Here is a 13,519-nt window from a genome sequence, read left to right as displayed (position 1 = left end):
TTAATAGTGTCTAGCACTGGGTGATGGGGTCAGCAGAGAACAGCATTGTAGGTGGATTTTCTTTTGATATTTTCAAAAATGTCTACAATGAGTATATATTACTTTTATTTACTAGAACAAAGTAATTAAAATACTTTTGTCAATTAAGTAATGTTTTTATAAAATTGGGGTAATATAGCATATGTGGTTTTATGTATTCCACTCTGTATCCTGAGCATTTTCCCAGGTCAGTATTCTTCAAAAACATATATTTTGAAAGGCTATATAATGTCCCATGGTATGAATATACTACGATTTATTTATTTTTTCTGGGTTTTCACTTACAATGGTGCAATGAAGTTCCCTGAACACAAATTTTTGTGTCCATTTCTGGACAGATTCATATAAGTGAAATTATTTGGTCAAACTGTATGAATTCTTTCAGGGACCATAATACACATTGCTATACTGTACTCCAGAACTATAGCACCAGTCAGTTCCTATGTGAGCCTATTGTACTACATTTTACCCAGCACTATTTCACTGTACAATCTTTGCCAATTTGTAGGGGAAATTTCTTTGATTGCCTCCAATGATAAACATTTTTTCAGATTTTATCATTAATGATTTTCTGAGTTATCCATTGCTGTTCTTTTCCCATTTTTCAACTTGTCTTAGAATTTTTTCTAATTTATCTAAGTTTTTTACATCTTGATGGTATTAGCCTTTTTGTTATTATATTTATGGTGAAACTTTCCTCCAGTTTGATGACTGCAAAAATTTTTGAGATTTCAGAGCCAAATCTTCAGAATGTTTTCTTTTGTAATTATATTTAAATTCCTTTCCTATCCAAAGACCAGATAGTCACGTAAATGTTCTTATGGTCTGTGCTCCAGGTTTTTCAGGCAATTTTCGTGTTTTCAGATACCTTCTTTGCACCAAGTGATGTAAACTGTGTGATACAGAAAGGAAGGAATCAAGGTGGAGCACAGCTGTCATATTAGTGGAATTAGCACAGTGTGATGGTTAGCACTATGGTGCTTGGAGACAGTTTCTCTGAACCTGGCTTTGTCACTTATTGTGTGATCTTTGAAGTCACTTACCTTCTCTGTTCCACAGTTTCCTTCTCTATAAAATGGGTTAATAATAGAACTTACCTCATATTGGTATGAATTGAATTGATATGTAAATCACTTAGAACACGTTCTGGTATAAAGTCAGTGCCAGCCAGTTTGTTTTATTGTGGGTAGGTGCTTTGAAGCTTGATATTTTTTCAATATACTTTGCATTTCTAAAAACGTGAACATTTCAAAGCGCTCTTCATCTCCAATGACTACCTTTACTAGATCCTTCCTCGGCCACTTTTGTAAGCGAAACACACCCCCTAGAGGCCACAAATTAAATTTATTTCCAGCAACTTGAAAACCCTACAGACCTCCACAGTCCGAGAGCTCTTGCGGCTCTGACCTGCCAATTCCGACAGTCTGCAGTCCGAGATCCACTTGCTTTCCACTTCTCTCTGAGCCGGATCGCTTCTATTTCTGTGGAGCCAAGAGCGACTTCTGCGTGTGTGCATTCATTCAGTCTAGTTCGTACCAGATATTCTGCTGGGCGCTTGCTATGCACGAGGCGTAGGGACGGGTAGTGAACTAACTGAATGTAGATTGTTATGGGAACTGCCGTCCAACAGAAAAAACAAAATACGTATTGTACATACATAGGCAAATTAACGATGATCTTTTAGCTCCTGTTTTCTCACCTGTACAATAGGGTTATACAACCTACCTTACCGGGTCGCTGAAATATTAACCAAGAAAGAACAGGGCCGGTAATAGTGAGCCAAGTGCAATAACGGAGCTCAGTGAATGCCTATTCCTCCGTTCCTCTCCAGATCGAAAGTGACGAGTGCCAGCCTTCTGGGTTAAAGCGCCACATTTTCAACTTATGGAATCTTTGTTAGCGTCCCCAAATAGAGTTATTGGTACTACACTCTTCGGCGGGTGAGAAATTTTGCCACTAGCATTCCAGCACCCCAGGGTCAACCAGCATAAACGACCGACTCCACGTCCAGAAAGTTCCCAGCTGCGTCCGCTGCGCCCGCTCGGGGAGGTCTGTAGTGGGGCGGGGCGTGTGTTCCGCCACTTCTGCTTCCGGTTCAAGAGAAATCTCCCGCCACTCGCGAATCCCGGCTGTCGGCGTCTGAACCTTTTCGCGTTTGGTGCTGTTGTAGGTAAGAGGACCTCCTGCGGGTTTAGGGCGGACAGTGATCCTGATGTTGAGGCTTGCAAGTCGAGAAAGAAGAGAGAGCACTCTGCGGCCGGTGGGAGCAGAAGGATTGATCTGGCGGGGCGGGAGTATTAGTTTTTTTGTTTGGGGCAGAGATGCAGTTGTCAGTGAGTTGAGTAGCGACAACTTCACCGGAGAGTTGGGGTGGGATCGGAGGTGGGAAGTTTTCTAAGGAACTTGTGGATACTCCCTAAAAGGCATTCAGAAAGACCCGATTCGAAAGACAGTGTCATTCTGTTTCCCAGTGTCATAAACAAGGAAGTGAGTAACGACCTGGTTCATTAAGTCTCTTATTAGCTGGAGCTTACTGCGCTTTCCTCCGAGTTCAGAATTGCAGCCCGCATGGAACCTCACCTTAACTCTTGGGATTACAGAGATCTAGGGACTGTAGCCCCAGACCAGTAGTGGGCAGGCAGCTTCACCTGACTTTCATGTTGCTGGAAGTTAGGATCATCACCTGCGTCTTCTCCAGCACTCACCTCTCCCCTCAGCCCCTAATTACAAAGTAGTTACAGGTGTATTGTTGAAAATCTGGAAAATACCGCAAGACATCGCTCAGCGATAACAACTGTTAACGTTTTGTGCATGCCCTTCAACTGCAGGTTTTTTCCCCCCCCTGTGCGTGTGGAGCTTTTCTTTTTTGGTTTAAGGTTTTCAGCTCCACTTTCCATCAATTCAGCCTTTTTTATGTACTTCCTGAAAAGGTAACAAGATGCAGTTTTCCGGAGCAAGGTGGAAGAAACAGAAGTTGGCAGGTGATCAGAGGAATATGTGCTACCCTCATAGCCTCCAGTTTTACTTGCAGCCGCCTTCTGAAAACATATCTTTGATAGAGTTTGAAAACTTGGCTATCGATAGAGTTAAATGTAAGTGATATCTGAATTAGAATTTATAAATTCTTGAGAACCTCACTTTGTGGGCACGAGTGTGGGTAATTTATTTCCTTCATTAAGCAATTCATTCAACATATTTATTGAGGGTTTGCAATTCATTTATTATACACTGCATATTTATTGAGTTCACTATGTTCTAGGTGGTAGGGATTTTGCGATGAATAATGTAATTCTCTGATGAGGCTGTATTCTAGTACATGGAAACAGACATCCAAAATAATAATCATGACTTAGTATTTTAAGTGCTGTAGTAGGGATAAATAGTAGTGCTATTGAAATGTAGAGATGAGAGTGACTATCTTAGTCTGATTAAGATTTCTTAGAGAAATTGAAAGGTGATCTGGACCGTGAAGGATGAGCAGAAATTTCTCAACAGAGAAGTGAAGGGATTTTCCAGGCTGAGAAAATGGCTGTACAAAGGCTTGAAGGCATGAGAGAGGATGTCATATTTGTGGAGACGTTAACAAGTTCAGGGTAGATGGAGAAGTATGGATAACCAAGGACATTTTGTTCCAAGCTAAGGGTGTAATAATGGGGTATAAGAAGGATATGGCAACTGTACTGGGGGCCTTCTTATCCTCTCTTTGTTGGTGGAAGAGAGAAATGAGCTTGGCATGATCTGAAACACATAATAGCACTGTCTTCAGAGTTTATGTTTCAGGATATCTTTGTGGGAAAATCGTAAGAGATGAGATACTTGATCATAGAGGAGCAGGATGAGATCCGCTGATAGAAAAAGGGGGTACTCTGCACCTGTTTGTCAAACGAAAGAATATTGGCAAGGGAGAAAGGGGTTTTAGGAAGCTTAGCAGTGTCAGATGCTTCATAGAAATTAATATGATTAAAAAATGTCCTTTGGGTTTTGCATTTAAAGAGAGAGACTGGGTCTGAATTAAGGCAATGACAGTGGCAATGATGGAACCGGAGAGATATAATGGATACCAAGGAGGTATTATTGATAAGATTTGGTCTTTTTGGATGTGAGGGAGGAGGTGGGGGTGACTGAAGCTAGTGGAGATGGGGGATAGCCAGAAGAGGAGCAAGACTAGGGGGAAAATAGTTTGCTTTGGGATGTGATAATAAGGAGGTACCTGTGGGACATGAGTTTAAGTTCAGGTTTAATTTTAGAAGCTTTTTATTCTTGAATTAAAAAAATGTCTCTTTTCATATTGTTGGAAGGAGAATTCATCTAAGGAAAGATTGACAGGGGGCTTTAGGAACTTGTAAACTGGATGTAGCATCTATTCAGGATGGTTCATTTGGACGATTGGAGAACCCTTCTTCACTATTGTCTTCTCCTTCTATGCTTTATCAGAAAGGAAGGGCTGTCTTTCTGATGAGTCTGTGCTGAGTAAATGAAGCAGACTGCCTAACAGGCAGTTCCACATGAGGAATACAAACAAGGGGTGCTTAATCTTTTTTCCATATCAACACCCTTTTCCATTCCTCAACCACAGTGGCTCAGTATGGCAGTGATTATCCACCATCACTCTGGTATGGTGGATACTATACCAGTTGACAGTCCCTGGTATTAGATTTTGCTGTGGAACATTGACATTTTCTGTGCACGAATGGAAATTATCCTCTTATAAACATGTAATTTATATAATGTACTTTCAGAAAGTAAAACTGTTACAACTTGTCATCTTTTATAAAAAGCAACAATGGAATTGCTATCCATAGGTTTTATTTGTGTTGGATTAGTTTTAAAAATTATCTTGCCTTTATACATTTTTCTTTCTGTTATTATTTTTTTTAGTGCTAAAAGTAGTTGAAAATCTTGGTGTGAGCTATGTGAAAGGAACCGAACTATACCAGAGTAAGTTGGAGGCCGAGATTCGAAAGGTCAAGTTTTCCTTCAGAGTAAGTAAAAGAGGGAAGAAATATTCCATCAGTTTGTAATGTTTATGTACTGAATATCTGTTGTGGGAAAGGTCTTGTATTAGGCACAGGGCTTTTGTAAAGACTAATATAGCATAGACTCTGCCTAAAGGTACTTACAGTCTCTTAGAAATGATTGACGTAGTCAGATGATTGTAATACTGAGATAGGGTTTCTCAGCTTTGGGACTGTCAACATTTTGGGCATAATTCCTTGTTGCAAGGATTGTCCGGGGCATTGTAGGATGCTCAGCATTCCTGGCTTCTACCCAGTAGATGTTTCCAGACACTGCCACATGTACCCTGTGCAATACAGGATGATAAATGCTGTTATTAGATGTGTGCTCCAGAAACTCCAGTAGCACATATAATCACCCAGTTCAGATTGGGGTGGTTTGGGAAGGCTTCAGAGAGGAGATAGTGCTGGAATTGCATCTTGATGGACGTGATTAGATTTTATTTTAGGAAGATGGCTGTGAACAGCAGATTGACAGGCTTGTGTCTAATAGGAGGAAAACCAGTTAGGAGCCTAGAAATGATGAAGATGAATTGAATGGAGAAAAGAAGACTGATTGAGGAGATATTAAGAAGGTAGAATCAAATGATTTTAGTGATTGGTTCCAGGGAAAAGGGATAGAGTAGAGGTATGAATGACGTCCAGGTTTCTAGTTAGGATCTCTAGGTGGATTGTAGTGATATTTTGAGATGTGATACACAGGAGGAGAAGCAACAGTTAAAAGGAAGATGTTGAGTTTAGTTTTAGACATGAATTTGAGGTGCCTGTAGAGATGGCCAGTGGGCAATTGTATATGCATACAAGTTTGGACTTAGACATCTGGAAGTATAGATTTAAGAGGAAGGTTAGAATCATCAGGAGTGGGTGAGAGCTATAGGAATATATTCGAGAAGAGAAGATGATGGAGGACAGGACTTCACCTATCTTAAAGAAATAAAGGCCACCAGGCTGACTTCTGGTGGAATACGAAAATTTAAGGTGAAGTAGAGTTGGAGGAGTTTGGGAAGGAGATTGAGAAGAAACTGCCTGAGAGGAAGTTTCTTCTCAATCTCCTTCCCAAACTCGAGGGAATACGAAAATTTAAGGTGAAGTAGAGTTGGAGGAGTTTGGGAAGGAGATTGAGAAGAAACTGCCTGAGAGGAAGATCAGTCAGGATGATAGTGTTTCAGCAGACAAGGAAGGCTGGAGTTTCAATAATAATGGTCATGATATTAATAGTGATATTATAGGAATAACAATGGCAAACATTTTTATTATGCTTACTCTGCCCCAAAGTTGTTTCTAAGTGCATTTCATAATATTAACCCATGGAATCCAGAAGGCAGTCTTATGAAGTAGGTACTATTATCATCCTTATTTTACAGATGAGAAAACTGAGTTATAGATAGACTAAGTAACTTGTCCAAATTCATGAAATAGTAAATGGTGGAGCCAAGATTCGAATCTGGGCATATTGTCTCCAAAATGTTGTGATGCTGTTAACCACAATAGTTTCAGAAGCTTAGGATGGATCATGTAAGATGAGTTATACAGAATCCATTGAGTTATGTAGATAAAGGTAAAAGCCTGAATGATGACAGTGGTTGGAGGAGGGAGGTGGAGAGGTGGTTGTGGAATATGCATTCTTATAAGATGTTTAGCTGAAAAGACAGGGGGAGAAATAGAGCTGAATATAGAGGAAGTCGTAGGGAAAAGAGTACACATATGTATGTACACACACGTATATGACAGGAGATAGTTATACATGTTTATAAGCTAAACAGAAAGATCTAGAAGAGAAAGAAGAGGAGGGGAGCTTGAGGATAACTTTGAGAGCATTTGATAAATCAAGGTCCTTATGAGGCAGAAGCAGATGGGTTGCAGGGTTTAGGTGTAGAGATTAGCTTTGTGTAGGCTTTGTCCATGGAGATGGGAGGGAAGGCAACAAAGCATGTGGTCATAGAAGCTTGGAGCTGAAGAAGTCAGCCTGGTGGCCTTTATTTCTTTAAGATAGGTGAAGTCATCTTCTGAGAGAGAAGTGGAAGGTGGTATGGTAGGGAGCTTGGGTCAACTACCATTCTGAAACAGCTTTTCTAGGATGTGAGCAAAGAGATGATTATGTGTCGAATACGAGCTCTGCTGCTTACAAGTTTTGTGACCCTAGACAAGTTATGTAAGTTGCCTGTGCATCGATTTCCTCATTTTTAAAATAGGGTTACATAGTAGTGCCTACCTCATAGGAATTTTAAAAAATGATTAAATGGGTTAATAGATTAAAAATGCTTAAGACAGTGCCTGGTACTCTTCATAAGTGTTCAAGATACATTTGCTCTACTATTTTAGACTTGAATAAGGTTTCCTTGGTGTTGGTAAAGATCCAGTTGAGGTTAGAGGCTGTGAATTTTTAATATTCCAAATTCCCGTAGTTGTGTATTTTTTTCTCCAGAGGTTCTCAGCATTTTGGAAATAATCTATAGAATATAGCTATAAATTAATTTAGAATCTAGGTTTTGCCAGAAGGTTGAAAAGCAAGAAGTTGAGGGTTGTAAGAAGTGGTCGAAGTGGTGAGTACCCTTGGTATAGGTTGAGTAAGAAGGAAAATTAAGAAAGGGGGAGTTGATAGGAAGAAAATGGTGTGGTCCAAACCCAGGAGGTTTTGCTGAGATGAGTTCAGTTCTCAGTTTCACCCAATTGCTAACTGAAATAAAATGTTAACTATCCTGGAAAGCATATTATGAAATTTATGTTTTTGAAACTTTTACTTTACACTGGCTCTTGCTGACTCAGCATTTCTTTACATCTCTTATTATTCTAATGCATTTATTTTATTTGTGTACCATCTTTAAGGAAAACTTAGAAGATGAATATGAACCACGAAGAAGAGATCATATTTCTCACTTTATTTTGCGCCTTGCTTATTGCCAGTCGTGAGTATACATTTATACTCTTGCAGTCAAATCTGTTTTAGGTTATAAATTGGTACATAGAAATCTAACATGTATTGTACTGAACATAGGAAAACTCAGAAGAACTTCAGAAACTAGTGGTTCATGGGTTGAATACCGTTGCAGTGAATTGTTTGAAACAAGTCGTTTACTAAAAAACTAATGGAAAAATTCTTTTGCAAATTTTGCCTGTTCAAACACTTTTGAATTTTATGGGAGACACTCTTCATTTGGGATTTAAAATTGGAGGGAATTTCATTAGGGAAAAAAACTTTTGATACTTTTTTTCTAAAAAATAAGTCATGTAAGAATTAATCAGATACGTTCTCGAATTTGATACAGGTTTTTAGAAGTTGAGCTGTATGGGCTAGTGTCCATTAGATTAAGATGTTTTCCTTAGGTCGTTGGTTTCTTATAAGTCAATAGTGCCACCCAGAGGGGCAAGAAATTAGTTGCCTTTTTTTTCTTTAAAACTTCTGTGGTTTTTTTCTGTAATAATTTTGGTTTAATAACATACTTATAAGTTTCTGTTTCTTTTTATATTGATAGGCTTATTGGATGAGAATGTTGAATTGTTTGCTATCCCAAGATAATAACAGAAACTATTGACCAGTTTTGGTCCTAGAGATTTTCTTTTGTTAAAAAGCATATGTAGTTAATGTAATTTTTGCAATAAATGAATTGCTGACAGTGTGAAAGTCACTTCAGAAAAAACCTAAATCATATTTTACATACAGTAGCATAATTATTTTATAACAACAATACCCATTATATATCTGTCTTTTAAATTAATATACAATGTTTGTATGTTGGCTTTTAAAAAATTGAAGTATACTGTGCATATTAAATTTTATGAAATTATAAAGCTGTATGCAAAGGTTGCTTTGCAAAGTTTATCTGGTTATAATCCATTTAGAGATAAAGTTACCTTTAAAGAATTTGAATTTATTTGGCATTGATGAAACTACCTTAGATAGAAGGAATACCCCATTTTCTAATGGAATTGATTATTTTGCAGTTGTAGTAAACGCAGTGAACTATTTTTTATATTATTTAAAATAATAATGCAACTAGGCTTGCGATAGTCTGTATTTAGTTCTTTTAATTTTATTGTCTAAATATCTTTCTCCCCATGTTCAGCACATTCCTAGAACATTGTGTGTGGAATTTATAGTGGACTTATATGTGTTTAACTTCTACTGGCATCTTGCTTGTGTTTGAATATTGTTTCGTAGAAACTTCTTGGATTTACTAATCAGTGGATTTTAAAAATAAACATTGGACTTTTCATTTATACTGTATAATTTTCCTGTCTTCATTTCAGTGAAGATCTTAGACGCTGGTTCATTCAACAAGAAATGGATCTCCTTCGATTTCGATTCAGTATTTTACCCAAGGACAAAATTCAAGATTTCTTAAAGGATAGCCATTTGCATTTTGAGGCTGTAAGTATATTTTTGTAGTTATTTCCAACCATTTTCACTTTTCATCCCTCCCTTTTGCCCTAAGTGCCAGTATTAGTGAGTCTGTTCTCTTTACAATTTTTCCCTCAGTACCTCCCTGAAAGAATAGCTATTGGCTTTTTATAACAATGAATCTTTCCCTTTCCGTGACGAGAGGAAAAGGGGCTCCTTATACCAAAGCCTCACATTTATTTACTCTATTAAATATGTGATTAATGAAAACAGAAAAAGGTTTAATTTATACATCTTTAACTAGAGTCTTATAGGCTAAAAATTTAAAGCTAATAATGTATTAAAGCAAATAAAAGTGGTAGTACTTATTTTTAATAATGAATTTTAGGAGGGATAATAGTTTATTTTAAAACTCAGTTGTCAGTAAAATCTGAATAGCTGTAAAAAATAATTTTGCAGACAAATCAATGATTTACATATGGTAATAATATAAAAAAGATGTTTGGGACCTATTTAGCAGAGATAAAGATTGTGGTTGAAAAGAGAATTTATGTCTTTTAGGTGGCTGTATGTTGCAGTAGGAAGGTAGAAAAATTCTGTTTTGGAATTAGGTCAGTCAGATGGTAGTGGGGCTGATTGAGATTCTATTTCAGTGTTAGAATAGGTGACTTGAGGCCAAAATAAACTAAAAAAGAGAAATTGGAGTAGGTGAAAGACGTTGCCCTGTCTGAGAAGTGGAAGATCTACCCACTGTAGTGTGGGTTACTGAGCTGAAAAAAGAAATCACATGACGGGAAGTAAAGAAATAGTTGGGAGACAGTGTCTTTTCAGTTCTCATGAGGTTTCTAAATAACAACTACCTAGGCATAGAAAAGCCCAGGACCATCTCACCCAAACCCCATGCAGTTTCCACTTTGCTTTTAACTTTGATCCTTAGTGAAGTTTATTATTGCTACTGTCAGTTACAGTTAATTTATCTTTTCATATTAAAAATAATTTATTTTTTGCAGTTATGGAAATTATTGATTTTTATTACATCAGAGAAAAAATGTCCTTGAGAAGATTTACTCTTTATTCTAGAGTATCTTTACACATGGTCAAATATAATTTTTTAAGCAAAAGCCATCTTTTTTCTTTTACAAAATAACTTTTTGAATCGAAGTATAAATACAGAAAAGTGCACAAATCACAACGATATAGCTCTAAGTATCAAAGTGAACATTGTGAAGGTTAAGAAATAGAACATTGCTATCACCATGTGCTTGCTCCCTTGTGCCTCCTCCCATTCACTACCTCCTGTCTCCCACCTAAAAGTAACCACTATCCTGACTTTTAATATCAAATTAATTCTGCCTGTTTTTGAACTTTATATAAATAATATCAGATGATATGTCTCTTCTCCAATTTTATTGAGATATAATTGGCATGTAACTTTAGGATACATGTATATATTGTGAAATGTTTAACCCAATAAGGTTAGTTAACACATTCTTCACATAATTATCATTTTGTTGTTGTTATGGTGAGAACATTTAAAATCTATCAGAGCAACTTTCCAGTATTCAATACAGTATTATTAACTATAGTCACCATGACCTCAGATCCCTGGAACTTATTTCGCTTACATCTGGAAGTTTGTACTCTTTGATTAAGATCTCTTATTCCCCATCCCCCAGCCCCTGAAAACCACCATTCTACTCTCTGCTTCTATGAGTTCAGCTGTTTTAGATTCCACATATAAGTGAGATCACAAGTAAAAAATTTTAATAATAGCTTTATTGAGATAGAATTCACATACCTTTAATTTTACCCTTTTAAAATGTATAATTCACTGGTATTTAGTGTAATCACAGAATTGTGTAACCATCACCACAATCTAATTTTAGAATATTTCATTACCCTGAAAAAGAAACTTAAACCCATTAGTAGTCACTCTCCATTTCTCCCCCTCTTATCCCTTGGTAACCACTAATTGACTTTGTCTCTGTGAATTTGCCTATCCTGGACATGTCACATAAATGGAATCACATATTTTGTGGTCTTTTGTTACTGGCTTCTTTCACTTAGCATAATATTTTCAAGTTTCATCTCTGTTATAGCATGTATCTGTACTTCATTTTTTTGTCAATGTTTCTCTGTTTAGCAGTTGATGGACATTTGGGTTGTTTCTATATTTTGGTTATTATGAATAATGCTGTGGTGAATATTTGTGTCCGAGTTTTTGTGTGGATATCATTTCTTTCAGGTATATACCTGGGAGTAGAATTGCTAGGTCATGGGGTAATTCTTTGTTTAAACTTTTGAGAAACTGCCTAACTGTTTTTCAAAGTGACTGCACCATTTTACATCTTCCAGTGTATGAGGATTTCAGTTTCTTCACATTCTCACCAACAATTGTTATCTGTTTTTTGAATATAGCCATCTTAGTGGGTGTGAAGTGATATGTCATTATGGTTTTGATTTGCCTTTTTCTAATGACTAATGATGTTGAACATCTTTTCATGTGGTTATTGGTTATTCTTATATCTTCTTTGGAGAATGGTCTATTCAATTCCTTTGTCCATTTTAAAATTGTGTTGTCTTTTTTTGTCGAGTGTTAAAAATTCTTTACATATTCTGGATACAAGTCCATTGTAAGATATTTGATTTACAAGTATTTTCTTCCATTTTGAGAGTCGTCATTTCTTTTTTCTGATGGTTTCATTTGCAACACAGAAGTTTTTAATTTGTATGAAGTCTAATTTATCTACTTTTTTCTTTTGTCACTGTGCTTTTGGTGTTGGGATCAAAGAAGGCTTTGTCTAACAGAAGGTCATGAAGATTTACTCCTATGGTTTTCTCTAAGAGTGTTATAGTTTTAGTTCTTACATTTAGGTCTGTGGTCTATTTTGAGTTAATTTCTGTATATGGTATGAAGTAGGGGTTCACCATCATTCTTTTGCATGTGGATATCCTTGCATTTTCTTATGAATTTTAGGATAAAATTTCAGTTTCTACAAATAAACCAGCTGGGAATTCAGATTGGGTTTGCAGAGACTGTATAGATCAATTTGGGAAATGTTGCCATCCAAGAACATGGGATATTTTTCTATTTCTTAAAATTAAAAAAAATTTTCTTCAAAAATGTATACTTCTTTTGTTAAATTTATACCTAAGTACTTTATTCTTTAAAGTCGTTGTAAGTGGAATTGTTTTATTTCATTTTTAGAATGTTCATTGCTAGTGTAGAGAAATCCAATTGATTTTTGTATATTGATCTTGCATCCTGCAACCTATGGATGTCATTTATTCTAATAGTTTTTAGTGGATTCCTTAGGATATTATGTCTCTTACAAATAGAGATAATCTTACTCCTTTCCAATCTGGATTTTTTATATTTATTTTTGCCTAATTCCCTAGCTAGAATCACTAGTACAATTTGAAGAGAAGTGACAGTGGATATTCTTGCTTGTTTGTGATTTTTGGTCATACTATATGATCTTTTTTATATATTGCTGTATTTGATTTGTTAGTATTTTGTGGAGGATTTTTGTGTTTATTGATAGGAGATATATTAGTTTGTAGTTTTCTTGTGATGTATTTGTCTGGTTTTGGTATCAATGTAATATTGGTCTCAGAACTGTTTTCCTCCTCATCTGTTTTTTAGAAAAGATTGTGAAGGATTGGTATTAATTCTTTAAACATTTAGTGGAATTTACTAGTGAATCTATTTCGGCCTAGGCTTCTCTTTGTGGGGTGTTTTAAAATTACTAATGCATTCTTTATTTGTTATAGATCTATTTAAATTTTCTATTTCTTCTTGAGTCAGTTTTGGTAATTTGTGTTTTCTAGGGATTTGTCCATTTCATTTAAGTAATCTATTTCATGCATTCAGTTTTTCATAGAATTTCTTCATAATTCCCTTTATTTCTATAAGATTGGTAATCATATTCTTTTCTTTCATTCCTGATTTTACCAATTTAAGTCTTCTTTTATTTGGTTATTTAGGTAGAGGTTTTTCAATTTTGTTGATCCTTTCAAATAACTATTGATTTTGCTGATTTTCTTTATCGTTTTCTATTCTTTATGTCTTTAATTTCTCCTCTTTATTATTATCAGTTATCAATCTTTATTATTTCCTTCCTTC

The 13,519-nt window shown here is 36.1% G+C and overlaps 1 protein-coding gene across 4 annotated transcripts in view; it reads left to right on the top strand.

Annotated features, from left to right (window-relative positions):
• Positions 1 to 2,080: 2,080 nt before the first annotated feature.
• The window catches only part of PRIM2 (DNA primase subunit 2), a 244,878-nt gene continuing 233,439 nt past the window's right edge, over positions 2,081 to 13,519 (top strand). For 3 of the 4 annotated variants that reach the window (XM_039853280.1, XM_039853281.1, XM_039853282.1), the window contains exons 1-5: positions 2,081 to 2,209; positions 2,970 to 3,131; positions 4,918 to 5,021; positions 7,881 to 7,960; positions 9,303 to 9,423. In XM_039853280.1, coding sequence (XP_039709214.1) covers positions 2,978 to 3,131; positions 4,918 to 5,021; positions 7,881 to 7,960; positions 9,303 to 9,423 — 459 coding nt within the window. In that variant the 5' untranslated portion in view covers positions 2,081 to 2,209; positions 2,970 to 2,977. Of the gene's footprint in view, positions 2,210 to 2,969; positions 3,132 to 4,917; positions 5,022 to 7,880; positions 7,961 to 9,302; positions 9,457 to 13,519 lie in introns of those variants that run through there. The other variant, XM_039853283.1, reaches the window with a different exon arrangement.

This window comes from Pteropus medius, unplaced genomic scaffold (genome assembly GCF_902729225.1).
Source record: "Pteropus medius unplaced genomic scaffold, Ma_sr-lr_union100, whole genome shotgun sequence".
Taxonomy (NCBI): domain Eukaryota; kingdom Metazoa; phylum Chordata; class Mammalia; order Chiroptera; family Pteropodidae; genus Pteropus; species Pteropus medius.
This window is presented reverse-complemented; position numbering and strand designations above follow the sequence as displayed.